The sequence below is a fragment of the Nyctereutes procyonoides genome, unplaced genomic scaffold (assembly GCF_905146905.1).
Source record: "Nyctereutes procyonoides isolate TBG_1078 unplaced genomic scaffold, NYPRO_anot_genome, whole genome shotgun sequence".
Classification (NCBI taxonomy): domain Eukaryota; kingdom Metazoa; phylum Chordata; class Mammalia; order Carnivora; family Canidae; genus Nyctereutes; species Nyctereutes procyonoides.
In genome coordinates this window covers 6628534-6646694 of record NW_026575040.1, presented here as the reverse complement: position 1 = coordinate 6646694, position 18161 = coordinate 6628534, and the positions used below count along the sequence as shown (strand labels likewise).

Sequence of the window (18161 nt, the reverse complement as noted above, 5' to 3'; positions counted from 1 at the left end):
TTTATATCATGAGAAAGCAAAAGAGGGGCACCTGGGTGGCTCAGTGGTTGAGCGTCTGCCTTTGGCTCAGGTCATGATCCCAGGGTCTTGGGATCGAGTCCCGCATCAGACTACCCCCAGGGAGCCTGATTCTCCCTCTGCCTATGTCTCTGCCTCTGTGTGTCTCTCATGAATAAATAAATAAAATCTTTAAAAAATATATGTTTAAACCCAAGTTTACAGCAATATTTTTAAAAAAGGAAGACCTTGTTGGTCTTCTACCTTATTGGTAGATACTATCTTTACTTTAAAAACTGGTAAGTAAAGTGAATGAATCATTTATCCTGCAATCAAATTATACTTCAGGATAATCATATGGTTGATGAGGGGCAGTTTCACTTTATAGGAGCATTCAAGCAAATAGATGAAGGCATGACAAAATTAAAGTATCACCATTTTCTAGCCCCTAATGAAATTCATGAGTCTAAACAATGATCATCAGTGACTGCTAACATACAAAAGGAGAAACATCTAGACAGTATGTGCTTCCTCAGTGAAGTATTCTTGACACCCCCCCCAAAAAAAAATCAGGCCTTGAGTTAATCAAGCTCCAAGATCTAACAATTTAGCAATCAGCAAAATCCAGACTGTGAGAAGCTCTAAGGACAAATACTTTTCTTAATAAATAAATAAATGTGTGTGTGGGTGTGGAGAGAGAGAGAGAGAGAATAAGACATGAAAGAGCAACCTAATGGATCTTACTTGGATCCTAATTCAAATAAACAATTCTTTTTAAATTATGAGACAATTGAGGAGAGTTGAGTACAGATTGGGTATTTGATGACATTGGAAATTACTGTTCATTTTTAGGTGGGGATTTTAGTATTGGTTAATTAAATGATGAGGTATCTGGAATGTGCTGCATAATACACCACTGGTGGTGGTGGCTGAGTAGAAATGGGTGGGGTAAGATAAAACAAGATTAGCCCTAAGTTGGTAACTGCTGAAGCTTGATAATGGGCACATGGAGATTCTCTATACTGTTTGGTCCACTTTGTATCTGTTTGGCATGTCTCACAATGAAAAGCTAAACCAATTTAATTCATGTCGTCTCTGCATGAGATAGTTGCCCTTGCACCCCTACAAAATCATTAGAATCACAAACATCCAGGCTGGAAAGGAGCCAGGGATCATTTATCCAGCCTTCAAGCATCAGTCCATAGATGAGAAGACCGAGTTCTGGAGAGGCCCAGTGACATGGCTAAGATGATGTGGTGACATGAGGGCTTTGCTTCTCTGCCCCTGGGCATGTGAATCTCGAAACCAGTCTCATCCCCCCTGCTGCACCCAATGAAAGGTGGTTTCACATGAGGTCCTGAGTTGTCTGGCCTTTTTCATTTGATCTCTAATTATAAAATATTCCAAACACATAGAAAAGATCAGAAAATATGACATGACTGAAGTCACTATCCAAATTTTTGAAATGTGAACATTTTCATATTTTCTTCAGATTTTTTTAAAGGTAGTAAAATGTGATAGGTATAGCTGGACTCCCACCTGACCCTCATCTCCCTCCCTCCCTCCCTCCCTCCCTCCCTCCCTCCCTCCCTCCCTCCCTCCCTTCCTTCCTTCCCTTCCTACTCCACAGATAACCATTGTCCTCATGGCATGGTGTGTTCTTTCCACTCATGTTTTTATATTTTGGCATATCTTTACTTGAATTTAGAATTGTTTTATATTTATATTTGACATAAGTAGTATCATATCATGTATTTCCTTTTGCAACTTGCTCTTTTCACACAACATTGTGTTTTTGAGACTTATCCAAGCTGATACATAAAGATCCAGCTCATGTATTTTAATGCCCACATATAATTTCATTATAAGAAAATGCATAGATTTTTTTCTTTATCCATTCCCCCAATAATGGACAGGTTATTTCCAGTTATTTCTGCCACTCCAAATAACGGGACAATGAAAATCTCCATATACATCTCTTGGTACTTGTCTAAGAATTTCTCTACGGTATATACCTGGAAGTCTAATGACCAGGTCATAGGGTTGTGTTGCACCTATTTTACTAACTATTGCCAAATGTTCTGCCAAGTAGGTGACACAAGTATGCTCCCACAAGCGGTATTTGACAGTGCTACACAGACATGTGCTGAGGCCCTTCTAGCTACGGATATGAGCCTAAGTGAGCTCCTTTTTCTTAAGGAGAGCACCAAGTAGGGGATGGGATTGGTCCTTGGAGGTTGACAAGACTCTGAGTACAGTGTTTGCTCTCATGCACTGACTTGCAAGCATTGGTTACGTATTCAAGATACCACTCCTTTGTCATACATCCTGCATGTATGACATGTCTTTTATTTTTTCATGTCTTATAACTTTATGGCATCTCTTGATATACAGGTATGTATTGATTTATTTTTTTTAAAGATTTTATTTACACATGAGAGATACCAGAGAGAGAGAGGTAGAGACATAGGCACTGGGGGAAGTAGGCTCCCTGCCGGGAGCCCGATGCAGGACTTGATCCAGGACCCTGGGATTACACCCTGAGCTAAAGGCAGACACTCAACCGCTGAGCCACCCAGGTGTCCCTATATAGGTGCTTAAAATTTTAACATAATCAAGTTGATCTTTCTTTTTCTTCATTATAGCTTTTACTTCCTGTGTCCTGCTCTATAATCCTTTCCCTCCTCATGCCCCTAAGGCTGTTCTCCAATATTTTATCCTACAAGTTTAAAGACTTTAATCCCACTAGAGTTTATTTTTGTAGAGGATATGAGGTAGGGATCCATCTTCTCTCCATAAAGATGGCCTGTTGTCCTAGAACTACCCGCAAATGCTTTTCTCCACTGACACAAAATGCCACGTGGGTCATAGTTGGATTATTATTTAGACGGGGGTCTATTTATGGGATTCATTCTTTTCTATTGGTCTGTCTCCGCACCCACCAACTGCTGACTGTAGCTTTACAATGTCTTAATCTCTGGAGGACAAGTCCTCCTTTCTTATTCCTCTTCAAAATTATACTTGCTATTTTTCAGACCTTTACTCTTCAGACAAATTTTAGTGTCGGTGTATCCATTATGTAGAAAACATCCTAGTTGGATTTTGTTTAATGTTGCATTATAGGTTTCTGGGAAAGACAGCATTTGAAATAAAATTGGATTTTCTCATCAATGAATATGGTATAACAAATGATCCATGTAGGTCTTTTCAAAAATATTTCCTTCAATAAAAATTTACATTTTTTCTTCATAAAGGTCTTGTGCAGCTTTGCTAAGATCTATTCATGAGTAGGTTTTGTTGCTATTGTAAATACATTCTTTTATGTTACTTTTTCTAACTGGTTATTGCTATGAATAGGAATGCAGTTGATTAATGAATATTTATCTTGGATCCAGCAACTTGGCTAAACTCTCTTATTTGTTTGTATATGTTTTATGTATACATCCATATTATCTGTAAATAATTACAGCTTTTAAAAAGTTATTTCACTCATTTTACCTTGCTTACTCTTTTATTTTTGTCTTATTACGCTGGCTAGAGCATCCAGAATGATGTTGAATAGAAGCAGTAATGATTATTCTGGGTTTTTTTGCTTTTTTTTTTCTTTCTGACTTTAAACCAACGCTTTTAAAACATAACCACTATTATTGGGCCACTGGTCTGGTTTAGCTATCCATTGTCAGATTAAAGACACTTCTTTCATTCCTAGTTTGGTGCTTTAGGAAGAGTCATGGATGGGGATTGAATTTTGTAAAATGCCTCATCTGCTCCTTTGATTGATAAAACTAAGTCTTCTGGGTGTGCTGGAAAATAATCCAAGTTCTTCAATAGTTGTAGGGTTTGATGGCTCAAACTTGCAAATTATGCTGTTCGCATCTTCTACATCCTTATACATTACTCTTGGCTTGATGTACCAGTTTCTGTTAGTGGGATGTCAAAGGCTCCTCTTCCTCCTTGTAATTTTGTCAATTTTTGCTCTATGTGATTTTAGGGAATAGTTCTGAGCTTGGGAGCTCCCTACCCTGCCTTTAAAGCTTTTAAATTTATGACATTAAAGGATTCCCCTTCCTTCCTTTCTTCCATCCTTTCTTCTTTTCTTTCTTCTTTTTAGGTTAAGCTAGTAAAATTGTTTCAGTTTAATTTTATCCATCATGTCTCTGTGTCCACAAAGTTAAAAGGAATCCTTATTAGCCTGCTGTTTCATTTGCTGGTATTGAAAATTCCAGGCCTGCTTTTTTCAAACCATATAACCTGTTGTCAGCGAACACTTGCACCAGGCAGCTGTAATATCAAGGAGAGACGAAGCCCCGGTCCCATCTGACTTTCATCTGGCCTCTACAGTCCAGAAGGTACCCAGAGCCCACTTCTGAGCCATCAACCTTGCCCTCTTTGATCTGCCTGGGAGAGAACGGAGTTGGAGTCAGGGTGAGCACACCATGTTTTCTGGGCCCTGGCTGAGGTCAGCGATCTCTTCCTCTGCCCCTAGTATTGCTTCTTTTCTACCTCTGGCTGAGAAAGTTCTGTGAGGGTAAGCATTAGGTCTTACCGATCTTTGCATTCCATCACCTTGAACCAAGCCTATTATATTAGATTTTCACTACAAATATGTTGGTTGGATGGATGAGTGGAGACAAGGATAGCTTGACAGATGGGTGGATAAATGGAGGAGTTCTAGGTTCTCAAGGGAGGAGGCTGGTTTCCATTTTTCTTGGCTATCTCTTCCCATGAGAAATTTTTTCACCCATACTGTTGAAGGAGCAGGAGCCCTCACCCTATGGATTCTAATTCTCCAAACATCATTCAGTTCTGCCCTCCCCAAGAGTACGCTAGTATGCTAGGGTTTTAAGGGGAGAGGGAGATGTGATTTGGGTCACTCATGGTCTCTTACCCTTTCTGGACTTTAATTGTCCCATTCACAAAATCGAGGGCTCAGTATAGATACCTCTTCAAATACCAAAGGTCCAATTTTAGTGTAATGTTTAAAAATGCTGAATGAGGGTGGCACCTGCGTGGCTCAGTCAGTTGAGCGTCTACCTTTGGTTCAGGTCATGATCCCAGGGGTCCTGGGATTGAGCCCCATTTTGGGCTCACTGCTCATCAGGGAGACTGCTTCTCCCTCTCTCTCTGCTCCTCACCCTACTAGTGCTGTCAAATAAACAAAATTTTTTTAGGAAAAAATATTTCGTGGGTACTGGAATTTTTTTAGAGTGCATTTTACAGTTATCCTAAGAAAAATAAAATGGCGCATAACCATGTAAATTGTTAAAAGGCTTAATCATGTTTGCAATACTTTACCTTATAATGTTCATTTCCAAGCATGGTGTTCTTGAAAAAACAAAACAAAACAAAAACAAAAACAAAAACAAAAAGTATACTCCATCATCATGAAATAATTTGGTGGCCAGGTTACAGTATTTAGCAGTCTTGCTAAGGATCTGTCCAGCTGCTCTATCCAGAGAGCTGATCTCTATACCTTCTCAGACACCCTAAGATTAGGAGCATCACTGCCCGTGCTGCAGTTGAGCAGCTTATGGGGAAAAGGGGACGGGCAGGGACTCAGAGAGGCCAGGAGGGGCGGCCTGGTCAGCTGTGGCCTGGGATGACCTGGACGCCTGTACCTAATCTGACAGGGACTTAAAGCGTGAAAGCTGCCTTCTCACAACCATGCCCTCCCCATTTTGAAAAACAGATCTTCCGGCTTTGACCAAGGGCAGAGTTGAAAGAACTCGGTAAGTCTGTTCACTTCGGGGCTTCAGTTATGAGCATCCAGATGCCCTGCTACCAGAGAAATAGGATCAGCTGCAGCAGGGGAAAGCTCAGCATTTATTCACCAGGACCGCCCAGGCCCACCACCGACTTCCTGGGCGCTGCCCTCCCGGGAAGCTAGTCTAGCGAGGCAGATAGGCAGGTGTGGTGAAGTGTGGCCAATGCCAGGATCGATCGGGCCTGCGTTTGTGCAGGGAAAGGTTAGTGGGGACTTGGAAAATGCTGTCAAGGGGGGTGAGGAGACAGAGGTGACCCTGGGGGTCCTGCGGAAGGAGGCGGTCCCTTGGCTATGAGCGGGCCCCACACCTTGGACTAGAAGAGCGCCTCACAAGCGTGCAAGTACCTAAGTGCCGAGGGATCAGCAGAGGGACCCATGAAATGCAGATTCACCCGCAGCGGGATGGAGATTTGGGGTTTCTCACCAACTGGGTGAGAGGCAGAGAAAGCACGGACAACCTGCCTGGAGAGGCTTGGCGAGTTGTTAGAAGGCACAGTGGTGGTGACAACAGGCAGCAGGCGAGGCGCTTGGGGCTGGTGCCCAGGGTTGTGCTGCCACCAGCACTCACACAGACAAACGAGGGGCTGTGTGGTCTCCCCACCCTCAACTGTGACCATCTGTGATCGAGACCAATTCTTGGCCGGCTCTACCTCCTTGACTGTGCCCGGGAATTCTGGGTACCGCTTTCCAGAGGTTACCCCCTCTTCTCAGAAATGGTCATAGCCACCTCTGCCAGGACAAGACTGGAGGTGAGCGTTCTGATAGACCGGTTCCTGTTCCTCTCATCGAGGCCTGCAAGCCCAACTCCTATCTCAGCACCGGTGGGCAATCCCTGGGCGGGTTCTGGGCACACGCAGAATTTTCTGGCCAGAGGCCCCCATCTGGCCCTCTAGCCCTCGGCTTCAATGCATAAATGTGGAGGAGTGTGATGTTTTACTGAAGTCCACGCAATCAATACAGAGCTGTTAGCCACACTGCGGTCTCAGATCAGCATTCCTCCTCCTACCTGCTGGAAGCCTCTCCTCTAGAAGCCTGAGTGGACATCTCCGCCAGCTGGACAACCCCTCTGTGCATGCAGTCCAGCTGTCTCCCTAGACTAACAAAGACTGTGCTTTTTTTCCAACTGTAATTCCTTTTTTAAAATGTTAAATTATCCCTTTTGTGTGTGTGTGTGTGTGTGTGTGTGTGTGTAATTGTGATTTAGAAGGACTTTGACCAAATAAGGAGCTGGAAACCAGGTCAGTCTCCAGCTTTAGGAGACAATTCCATTAAGGGGTGCAGGAAATCCCCAGAGCCTAGGGAGCACACTAGCCCAGCCCTGCCTCCCTGGGGGCACTGGCCTGCATCTCCTACCGTACCCCTTCTGCAAACACCCCTTTGTGAACTAGAGATTGAAGTCCTCCTTACAACATCTAACTTTAAATTTAAGATGGTGTAGGCTTCCGGAGTCCAGATGTTCAGACACTTGAGGTTCTTTCCATCTCATTTTTTGCCAACAAATTTTGCACTGACGGCTGTCTTAAGACTTTGGTGGACACCTGCGGTCCTCGCCTCAGGGAATGTTGTCCTGCCCACATGTCCAGAGGAAATCCCAACTCCTAACCGCCACTCCTCGGAGTTTGGGGAGGCATGGAGCACAGTCCCCCCTCACCATCCTGCAAGATCACACCTTCAGGGGTCTTGATCAGACTTTGAGGGGTTGGGGGCAGCACGGGAAGTGCTTTGAAATGAGAAGAGCTCCTGTTTAGGGAGGACACAGGACATCACCCAGAATCCAGGCAGGGCATGAGGGTGACTGACAGTGGCCCCAGGCCTCTTCTTGGGGAGGACTGACTGACCAATGGGTGGGGGGGTGGTGGTGGTGTGGAGGCAATTAAAACACAACAATCAAACCAACCTTTAAATAGCAACTTTTAAAAATATAAAAACAGCTCATTACAATGACTTTTCATTTTCTTTTTTTCTTCAGGAATCAACTTTCTTCTACCCTCACCCTCCCTTGTGGCTAGAGCCTTAACAAGACACGGCAGATGAACATCTGAGACCCAGAGAAAGACAGAGGAATACTCTAGAGGGCCCCTCCCCAACCTCAGAAAGGTACACGGTGCCCGGGCCAGTCTCGGTGGCCTCTGGGTCATGACGGGGGAGCTGCTCGCCTGGAGCAAGATCACTGAAGACCAGCAGTTTCCACTGGGGCCCCTTCCTTCCTTCTCACCAGAAAGAATCACACATTATAAAATAATCCATAAAAATGCAGTATCAAAATTATCTTCCATATGCTACATCCACGGAGAGCCCACCACCAGGACTCACACCGGCCTTTAGCTTTTCCTTAAAAGAAGAAGAAAAAAAAAAAAAGACCGAGAAAACGGGGGCGGGGGGGCACGGGGGGGGGGGGGAGACAAACCAAACCCAAATCCTAATACCTCGGAACATTTTGGTACCAAAAGAGACAAAGCACAAGGAGTGGCCACAGTGTCAGGATCGGCGTCCCCACCTGACCCCCTAGGTCCCCTCGGCCCCGCTGTGCTGCCCAGGGCCGGGCCAGGGGAGACCATCCCTCGGGACTCACAACCCAAGTGGGATGATGACACTCGTCCCCTCGGGGGAGAGAGGAGGACGGGGATCAGAGGCAGAAAGGGGGGAGAAGGCATTTTATAAAGGACAGCGATTCTAATTCTTTTATTCAAATTAAAAAAAAAAAAAGCACCCACATCAGTTGCTAGTTTGCTCTGGTAGCTCCCTGAGCTGAGTCGCTAGGCTTTCCGCTAACTTTTTTGTCCTTTTAAGGTTGTGTCCGAAGATCAAGAAGGGCCAGAGGTGGAGCTCCTTTGCACCTCCACCTCTCATCACCGTGACCAAGTGCGCACCAAAGAGAGAGAGAGGCCAGAAGGAAAGAGAGAGCGCGGGACCCCTGAGAGAGAGCAAGGGGAGCGCAGGAGGCTGCAGAGGATCCAACCTTCATCAGCCCGGGCTGGCCCCGTGCACGCACTGCCCGGCCCCGGCCGTGGGTGCAGCCCCCGCGGGTCCCAACAGGCCCTGGGCAGCCCCCCCACCAAGTCCACGGGGAGCACAGGTGCCAGGGGGGCCCCTCCCGCTCAGTCTGGTCACCTGCAGTAGCTCCCTTCCTCTGCTCCTCACCCCCCTCCATTGGGCTCGCCCTCCCCGGCCTCCCCTTCTCAGATGGGGATGTCCCTTAAAAAAAAAAAAAGCCACCACCACGAGTGGGTTACAAATACAGCAGGCGAAGTACACGGCTAGCGCTTCCCGCTAGCGTTCTCGGTGGGAAGGGGCCTCCTCCCCCACTGACCAGTCCGAGATAGACGAGTCTGTTATTTACATTTTTCACAAATGTTGTGCGCTGCACAATCGGGGGAAATGAGGTTCCCCCCACCCTCCCCCAGCACAAACACGTGGTCCGCTCCGGTGTCCCCGACCCAGGGCGGGGTTGGGGGGGACAGAGCCCAAGAAACGGGAAGGGAAGACGGGAGATTCACGAGGGGGGGGGGGGTCCGTGGGGGGCCGCGGCCCCAAGCCTCCAAAGATATCTACTTGTAGCATCTGCCAGGGTTGTGGATGGGGGGGAGAGCCATCCCTCGGAGTCCGTGCCTGGGGGACGGGGGTCCAGGGCGCGGAGGGCACGCCCTCTCGGCCTGCCGGAGCGCAGCCCTGGACCGCCCGGCCGCCCGCCGCCAGCCTCTGCCACCTCGGGGCCCCTCGCGGGGTGGCCCTGTCACCGCCGAGTCCGTTTCTCCCGGAGTCTGACAGCCCTGTGAGAGTCCTGCTTTAGTAGATGACCTCATAAACCGTGGCCTTCTTGTCACCAGAGCCTGTTACAATATATTTGTCATCCGCCGAAATGTCACAACTCAAGACAGACGAGGATTCCTTGGACTGGATGGCGGAGGCGGCGAGGACAGATGGGGGGGCGGGGGGGGGGGAGAAAAAGGCAGGAATTCACTTTCTTGGAACTCAGCACGATTCCCGAGCTATCTGCGTTTCACCCCCTCCTCTGCAGCTGGCCCCGGAGCTCCAGCCCCCAGTGCGCCCAGCAGGGCCTCCCAATGCAGCCTGCGGAGGCACTTTCAGGGACAGATGCCCTGTCCTCCGGCCTTTCCACCAAGGAAAGCTCATTAACGGGACCCCAGGTATCTCAGAGTGGTATGGCTGGAAAGAGGACACGGGAACACGGCCTTCTCCTTGGCGTTTACCTACAGACAGGTAGGAGCACTCGCGAGCAGGGCGCAGGCATCGGCGGGCCAGAGCCTCAGCCTGCCGAGCTAGGGAGAGACCTACACCCGACCCGAAGCATCCAGTGTAACTATGGAGACTCTGATGGCTACACGTGACACACTAGACACCACACACACTCCCACCCAGTGTGGACCCCGAAAGCGGCTTGTCGGCTGGGAGCACATGAGCACGTTGTGTGTGCACTGTGTGTGCAGTGTGTGTGCGTGCGGTCAAGACCATGTCTGCGTGAGACAGAGCATTATGTTGGGACCCAGATCCTGAAAAATCATGAAAAGCCTCTTCCTGCTCTCCCACCTCTTTCCAGACCCTTCCTCTCCTGCCCCTCCCTCACTCCTTACACTGAGGTGTTGAGATGAAGCACAAACTTACTTGAACATCAGGTAACACTGCTCTGAAAAGAGCTGACCAGTGCACCTATGAGTGCTCAGCGCACAGGCCAGAGCCAAGAGCATAACTTGACTCCCCCTTGCTCTAGAAATCCTACAAGCAGCACCCCTCTACCCACTTAAAAGCCCTTGCCCTATGTGTCAGACGCCACGGGCAGCAGCGTTGTGTCCCGCTGTGTGTCCAAGGCCTTGGCTCTGGGGAACCCTTTCTGGACCCCCCATGAGGTAGGGGCTGGGAGGGCCCAGGGCAAGTCCTGCTTTGCCTCCCACCACCCCCATCCCCATGGGCAGAGCTCTGGGGCGCCCGGGTGGTGTGTGGTACCTGGAATATGCTGGCTCCGTACGGCGTCCTCCAGGCATTGAGGAGATTGTCTTTCCCAGTGCTCACGAACCACTTGCCTGCAGGCGGGAGGCAAAGGGAGGCAAAGGGAGCGTCAGCTTTGTGGCTCGCTGCCCTGGAGACGTGGTGTGAACTGCCAACCAGCGCTGAGCTGGACTCTCGGCTGGCAGGGGGCATTTTGCAAGCGACACCCGACTCACAGACACCCACAGGACGCCTTTCTCTGTAATCACGGGGGAGGGGAGGCAAGGGCGCGGCCGGGATGGGGAGAGGGAGGATGTACAGCTAATCACAGACATCACACTTCCCCACAAGGTGCATTTTCGAGCCATCAGTCCACTGACCCTTCTCGGTTTTGCTACGGGAAGGCGGCAGAGGCACTAGAAACAGCAGCACCCTGAGGCCTGGAGAGTGAGCTGCAGCTGGGGGTCGGCAGGCACGCTGCCAGGGCTCGGCTTGTGCTAACGCGTGCTGCCCCCCCAGAGCCATGGAGGGGCCCGTGCCCGGGGCTGCACAGCCGGTCAGCGGAGGAGAGAGCCAAGCCTCCCAGCAGCCTCAGCGCCTGGAGGAAGGGCCGGGAGGCTGAGCACTGTTCCTCTGCCCCAGGCCAGCAACCACTGGCTCTGATCTGGCCCCCTGGGCGTTTGGTATCCCCTGGATGCGGACAGGGGGGCAGGGAGGGGGGCATGACAGTGGTCGGTTGGGGTCAGGAGGCTGGATTCCATCTAAGCCACGGCTCCCCCGGGTCCCTCCTCCACACAGCGGGCAGGCCAGGCTGCCTGGGCTCTGGGCTCCGAGGCTCACCGCAGTAGGCGAACTTGAGGGACAGCACGCAGCTCTCATGCAGGTGCAGCTGGTACTTGTCAGGCTTGGTGTGGTGCAGCACCTCCACGTTGCTACTCTCCATGCCCACGGCCAGCCACTCCCCGGTGGGGCAGTAGCCCAGTGAGAAGATCTGCAAGGGGCGGCGCAGGCTCAGCTCCTCGGCCCCACACCCCGCCCCCCACTGGGGCCCCAGGGGCCTCTCCTCTCAAAGACCCCCAGAGCGCAGGGGCCCCCTGCCCCCCCATCACCTCCCCACGTGCCCTTTTCAAGGCCAAGCCCCCCCTTCTCCGTCATCCCCGAAAAGCCTCTTAGGGGCGAGGAATTAGAGGTTCAGATTGCTGACTAGAATGTAAGTGGCAGAGCCAGCCTTCCAACTCAGAGATGCCACAGGATTTTTCTCTTTCAAAGTTACTGTGACTTTTGCCTTTCATAAAAAAAAAAAAAAAAAAAAAACTGAAAAAACATTGAAATATTACACACGTACAGCTAAAATATTTAAATGAGTTAACACAAACAATGACGGAGAATCAGGCTCCCTAACGCTCATAAGACATTTTCTGAGCCAGGCTATGGCTAAGGCTTCGAGAGGGACCACCTTAGGTGCTCACGCCAGACCTACAAGGGAGCTACTACTATGCCCATCCCACGAGGGAGAAAACCAAGGCCACAGTGCTCAACAACAGAGCCGAGAATCAGATCTGAGCAGCTGGGTCGAGTGCGCCCAACTCCAGGGCCTTGTCAGCTCTACTTTATTGCTGCTTCCTCCAGGAAGCCCTCCAAGCTGGCTGAGGTTGGTCTCAGGTCCATCTGCAATGGCCAGCTGTGAGGGCCCCCTGTCCCCTGACCCAGGCATCGGGACCCCAGGGGGAGGGGAGGGGAGCGCTCACCTGGGACGTGAAGTCATGCTGCTGCAGCTGCCGACCCTCCCGCAGGTCCCAGGAGCGCACGGTGTTGTCCAGGCCTCCAGTCCACAGCTTGGTGCCATCATGGGAGATATCTATGCAGCTGGCCCCATCCGTGTGGCCCTGGAACTGCCTACAAAGGCCAAGCAGGGAGACGGGGTGAATCCTACGGAACCGACTGCCAAGCTGGCAGCCATCCAAGGGAGCTGTGTCTGAGCAGAAGAGAAAACTGAGGCCCAGAAGGAGGTGGACCATGGTGAGCCCGCAGTGGAGCCGGGCCTGGGTCTCCTCCCACAGGCAGGTCCTCTCCCCCTGCCCGGGCCGTGGGGCCGAGGCCACACACAAGCGGGATGCTACTACGAGCCACAAAGACAGCCAGCGTGTACCGACGGCCGACTCGGGGGCAGGCACACTGCCCTGCACGGCGCGCTAACTCCGAGGATGGCCCTCACCGTGCCTGCTTCACACACGGGAAATGGAGACCCAGGAGCTGAGTGACTTGCACGAGGCTGTAATGGGGGCAGAGTCACACTGGGCCGCCACTCCCGAGGCCCCACGATAACCACCACGTGACACTGCTCTGACCTGGTCCCGATGCCTTCCCTCCTTCCTCAGTCCTCCCCCTCTGCTTGTCTCCACTGCTCTGAATTCCACGCTCTCCTCTTCCCAGAACCTTCTGCAGCTCTCCTCCATCCTCTGCCCAGGCCGAGCACCCAACAGGTGGCCGCCCCTTCGCACAAGGCAGGCCAGGCTGTCTCCTCACCCAGGTGTCCTAGCCCACCCCGTTGTGGCCACCCCACAGCCATCAGCCCCTCGGATAGCCGGTCCCCATTACGACCAGCACAACCTTCCTGAGCACGAGCACCCCCTGCTCTCCATCGCAGCCTCACCTGACCAGGGTCTGGTTGTGCAGGTCCCAGACGGCAATGTTCCCGTCACTGCAGCAGGAGAAGCAGACTTTGGCGTCGGGGCTGATGGCCAGGGCGTAGCAGGCGGGAGCCGAGGACGTCAGCTCGGCCTTGATGCGGGGTGTGGGCGAGGCCAGGTCCCAGATGGTGAGCGTGCTGGCCTCGCCGCCCACGATGAGCGTGCGCCCGTCGGGGAGCAGCTTACAGGAGCGGATGTAGTTGTCCCTGTTCTGGAGGGAGAAGGGGGCAACGTTGAGTTCGGTCCACGCAGCAGCACCAAGCACTCTCCCCACCCCAGCTCACATCCGGCCCTCACTCACGGCAGGTGTCAGGCCGACCCCTCCCTCATCCAGAACCCTTCGATCTTTCATGCATTTCGTCACAAACCCCAGGAAGTTCGGAATCATCTCCACTTAAAGATGGTAAACCCAGGCCCCAAGAGGTCAGCCGGCTTGCTCCGCGGCCCGGCCAGGGCTGCCCCTCTGCCAGCCAGGGAGGCCTGTAGTCCTGGGTCCTCACCAGGCAGTCCAGCTGGGAGATGGGGCTCTTGCTGCCCGGCTGGCTGATGTCCCAGATCTTCACGCAGCCCTTGCCACCGGTGTAGACGTGCCGCGTGGGGTTGCTGATGGTCACGGCGCACACCACCTCCCCGTGGCTCAGCGTGTTGATCTGCCGGGCATGCCGTGGGATGCCGGGGCCGGCCAGGGCGTCGTGGGGGAAGGGCACGGGCTGCATCTGCCCATCGGCACTCACGTGGAAAGAGTACGCTCTGAAAGGGCGAACGTCCCTTGTGTCACCTCCGATCCGCTCAGCCGCCAGAGTCCTGCCCAGGTCAGACAGCACCATCCCGACTGGCCCACCTCCAGGCCCCACTCCCCAAATCTTAGGGAACCCAGTAACCCCAACCTTCTTGGCCTGACTCTACCAGGGTAGGGGACTTGCTTACGATCCCAGGCTTAACTTCTGCTCCTGCTCATACACCCTCGGCTCCAGACCATGTGATTAGCCTCACATGTGCCCTGGAATGTCCTTTCTTACCATCTACGAATCCCCCTGGGAAGGGTTCAGCTTGAAGGTGACCCTTTCCTTTACGAGCCCAGGGGTAAGAGGGAGGGAAATACGTCTGCTCCCCGAGGGTCAATCACGGAGCCTGGGGTGAGCCAGCACAGTCTTCCCGCTGTTTAGGGCACCGTGGGTGCCCACTGGGGGTGTTTCCAGCAGCTGAAACCCAGAGGAGCTCCTGAGGCCAGGGCAGCTCACATCACTTGGCTATGGAGGCCCCATCCGATGCAGCATTCCCCAACACCCCCCCCTCCCATTCAGCAGGAGCCCCAGGGCTGATGGGGAGTGTGGCCAGGCAGCCATTTCCTGGGGCTACCACCTGGTCTGTGAGCACCTCTAGAGGGCAGACAGCTTCTCAGGTAGTGGGGACGGGGGTGGGGGATTGTGTGCTTTCCCCAGGCAGCACGTAGTAAACACAGACAGAACTTACGGTTTTCCACCAGGAATGGAGGCAAGGCTTGAGGGCAGGCCGGTGGCCCGCATGGGAGGATGAGGGTCAAAGCCAACCTGTAAGTCAAGACAAGGCCAGCCTTTAGTGAGGGAGGCCACCATGCGTCCCACCCCCGGCCTCTTCCCTCACCACATCCTAGGTCCTGGCCACACAGAGCTGCCTCTTGAAGACCTGAAGACAGCCAAGCAGAGGAGGGCCTGTTTTCCCTCTTGCCCCAGGCAGTGGGTGTCTGGCCCAGGACAGGTGGCAGAGACAGGGGGCAGTCCAGACCCACCAACTCTGAGCCAGTATTCTTGATCCCCACACCCTCAGCTCTCTGGGGCAGCCCCACTTCATTCCTGCCCCTGGCGTTCAGGAGGCCGCCCAGGAGAGAAACCGTCTCCTGGAAAAGAGCCCCTCTCTGCCGACTCAAATCTGAACTCATTCTTGGTATGCGAGCAGCCTCTTTTACCAAACGCAGGCTACGTGGAAGTCACTGAACTCATTTTGGGGTTCCCATCTCCATAGAGCCCAGAAAAAGAGGGAGCAGCCCCATTTCTCAGATGGAAAAAGACACCCCCCACCAGGTAGGCAGGGTGGGAGGGCTGAGTTGTGTGATGTCACAAGACGACTACCGGGGTGAGCAGGGGGTAGGGATCCAGGTCTACTGACCCCAAAGTCTACGTTCCTTTTCTTTTCCTAATAAACAGTCTACCCCAGAGGCAGCTGCCTAACAACCTCCACCAACTCCCCGCTTCTTGCCCAGTCCCCCCAAAAGGAGCCAAAAGGTCTACGTACAGCTCCAAAGCTCACCATTGGCGATCGGCCATAGGCGGCGGCGGCGGCGGCGGCGGCCGCGCTCATCTGCGGCGGGATGTTGTGCAGGCTGGCGTAGGCGCTCGGGCTGGTGAGCGAGCCGTTCATCTCGTGGTGGCTCATCATGGCAAAGGGGGCCGCGTAGGAGCTGGTGATGGAGATGGGCGTGCGCAAGGCCGAGGCTGCAAGGAGGCAGGCGTCAACCGGGGGGAGACCCTCAGGGGGAGCGTGCCCGCCCCTCCCGACCCGGACAAAGCTCGGGCCACCACGATGCCTCCCAGCCCAGCTGTAGATCTTCTGCACTCGAAAGCTGCCTGTTCCAGGCAGTTGGACTGAACCCATCAACCTGGGACCCAGGTCCTCACAGTCCAAGAAGGTTCAAGCTGAGGGTGGTGCCCATCTCTTTTTACAGAGCAGGACACGGAGGCCCAGAGAAGGGGGTTGGCTCAGAGTCCTACGGAACTAATGCAGCAGATGGGGTCAGACCATGGGGGTCCTGGCCCGTCTGAAGCTCCTGCCACACGCCGAGTCCAACAGTGCCCCAGAAGGCCCTGCCACCAGTGTTGACACACCAGGTGTCCACGTCCTCCTCAAACCTGACCACGGAGTCTCCCTGGAGGCGGGCCCTGGGAGAGCCCCAACTCCCACACACTGCCTGGTGCTCCGGCCAGTCCATGCAGCTCCGGCCCCGACCCGGGGCACGCGCCCCCCCCCCACCAGCACGGCGACCCAGCCCCATCGTGCCTACCCATTATACCTATCGGGTCCATGCCTGGAGGTTTGCCCGGCATTGACCGGAGCCCTGGGGTCGTGCTGGTGCCTGGAGTTGGGGCATCGTTCCTCGGAGTAGGTGTATTGGACTTGAGCCCAGGGGTAGAGGATTTGTCATTCTGAAGAGAGAAGACCGGAAGATTCCTTTCTCTCAAGAGCTGGGCACTTGGGAGCTGGCCACAACACCCAGTGACAGCTCCAGTTTGCAATCTCCTGCCCAAAAGAAGCCCCTCAATTCTCACCCAACTTTACGTGGCAGGGACTACGGTGATGGTTCCCATTTTACAGATGCAGTAACCGAGGCTTGGAAACATGAACTGGTACCACAGGGCCCAGCCAGTGAGTGGGGAAAGCCAGTATCTGAACGGGGGGGACACACCCCAACCCGTGTTCTCTGTACTCCACCCCTCTGCCCTCCAATTACGACCACTCCAGTTTGTCCCTTTTCTAGAACCTTCTTCCTCCACCCCACCTGCCCTAGCCCTCTGCTTCTGCGGTGCCAGAGGCAACCCCCACGTACATGACCAAGGTCTTTGGTCTTGGAGGAAGGTGTGCTGCTGGAGGAGGCTACTGAGGCAGGGCTGGTGGGGGCATCCTTTTTCAGGCCTCGGGCCTTGTCCAGCCCATTTTCAGGAGGGGAGTGTGCCGGGCTGACCCGGGGCGTCGCTGGGTCCTAAAAGCACAAAGGGTGCAGAGATGCAGTAAAGGCAACAACCAGCCGGGAGCCTTCCCTGCGCTGGGGACGGGAAGGGAGTGCACACACTGATGGGGAGAGCAGTTTGGCTGAGAGGGATGAGGGCCCCAAAGCAGGGACGACTACTTCTCACAAATCTGGTCTCACCCCTTCATCCCACAGATGGGAGACAGGGGCCTGGCGGGGGTCGGGGACGGTGACCATCCCAGGATCAAACCCAAGTTCAGGACTCCAATCTGGGCAGTGGGGCCTCAGGACCCCTACACCCTCAAGGTCCCAGGGGGTGGTGGGAGAGTGGAGTGGACCTGGAGGACCACGGGGAGCAGGAGCTGGCCCTCACCAGAGATCTTTGGGGCATGCTTGCGCTCTCCCCCCGGGTTTTCCATCCCAGGAACCCCAGCCACCATGCAGCCAAGCCCTGCCCTCCTCCTCCTGACCAGCCTGATGCCCCGACACCAGAGGCCTTGCCACCCTGCTCAGGCTGCCAACTGTTGGTACAGCAGCCGGGACCCAGCAGCTCTCAGTCAGGGGAGGAACCGCCTGAAACCACCCCAAACCGAGCATGCTGTAGCCTGGGCCTGTCCGTGCTCACCTCGTTGGAAACGTCCACCACGAGATCGTCACTCTTGTCTCCGTCACTGTCCTGCACCCCGAGAGAGGAGCTGGTCAGGGGGCCACCCTCACCACACCCCAGACTGAGCCTGAAGCACCCCCTGCTCCCACCAGCTGGAATCGGAAGCCAGAGCCAAGCCCCACAGTCCACGCCTTCTCCTCTCTGGTCTATCAATATGGGCCTTCTGCTCGCCCAGCCCCCGGCCCATTTCCAGGTCACCCTCTCACACCTCCTGGCTGCCTCACCCACACCTGCCCCGTTACGGTACTTCTGAGCCCCTTTAACTTGGCTCCTTCCAGAAGCTTCACAGCCACCATCGCCAACAAGGAAATGTGCTAGCCTCATGTCAGGGCTTCCACCACTCCGTGCAAGAGGCGTGATCAGCCTCATCTCCCAGAA

The 18161-nt window shown here is 53.4% G+C and overlaps 1 protein-coding gene across 8 annotated transcripts in view; it reads right to left on the bottom strand.

The window, feature by feature from the left end:
• Window positions 1-7655: 7655 nt before the first annotated feature.
• TLE3 (TLE family member 3, transcriptional corepressor) overlaps window positions 7656-18161 on the bottom strand; it is a 48443-nt gene continuing 37937 nt past the window's right edge. For 2 of the 8 annotated variants that reach the window (XM_055319745.1, XM_055319749.1), the window contains exons 10-20: window positions 17742-17792; window positions 16976-17128; window positions 16433-16574; window positions 15667-15866; window positions 14869-14945; window positions 13896-14145; window positions 13359-13606; window positions 12454-12601; window positions 11546-11696; window positions 10724-10800; window positions 7656-9655 (exon numbers count right to left, since the gene is read on the bottom strand). In XM_055319745.1, coding sequence (XP_055175720.1) covers window positions 9548-9655; window positions 10724-10800; window positions 11546-11696; window positions 12454-12601; window positions 13359-13606; window positions 13896-14145; window positions 14869-14945; window positions 15667-15866; window positions 16433-16574; window positions 16976-17128; window positions 17742-17792 — 1605 coding nt within the window. In that variant the 3' untranslated portion in view covers window positions 7656-9547. The remainder of the gene's footprint in view (window positions 9656-10723; window positions 10801-11545; window positions 11697-12453; window positions 12602-13358; window positions 13607-13895; window positions 14146-14868; window positions 14946-15666; window positions 15867-16432; window positions 16575-16975; window positions 17129-17741; window positions 17793-18161) is intronic. The other 6 variants (XM_055319747.1, XM_055319752.1, XM_055319746.1 and 3 more) reach the window with 3 other exon arrangements.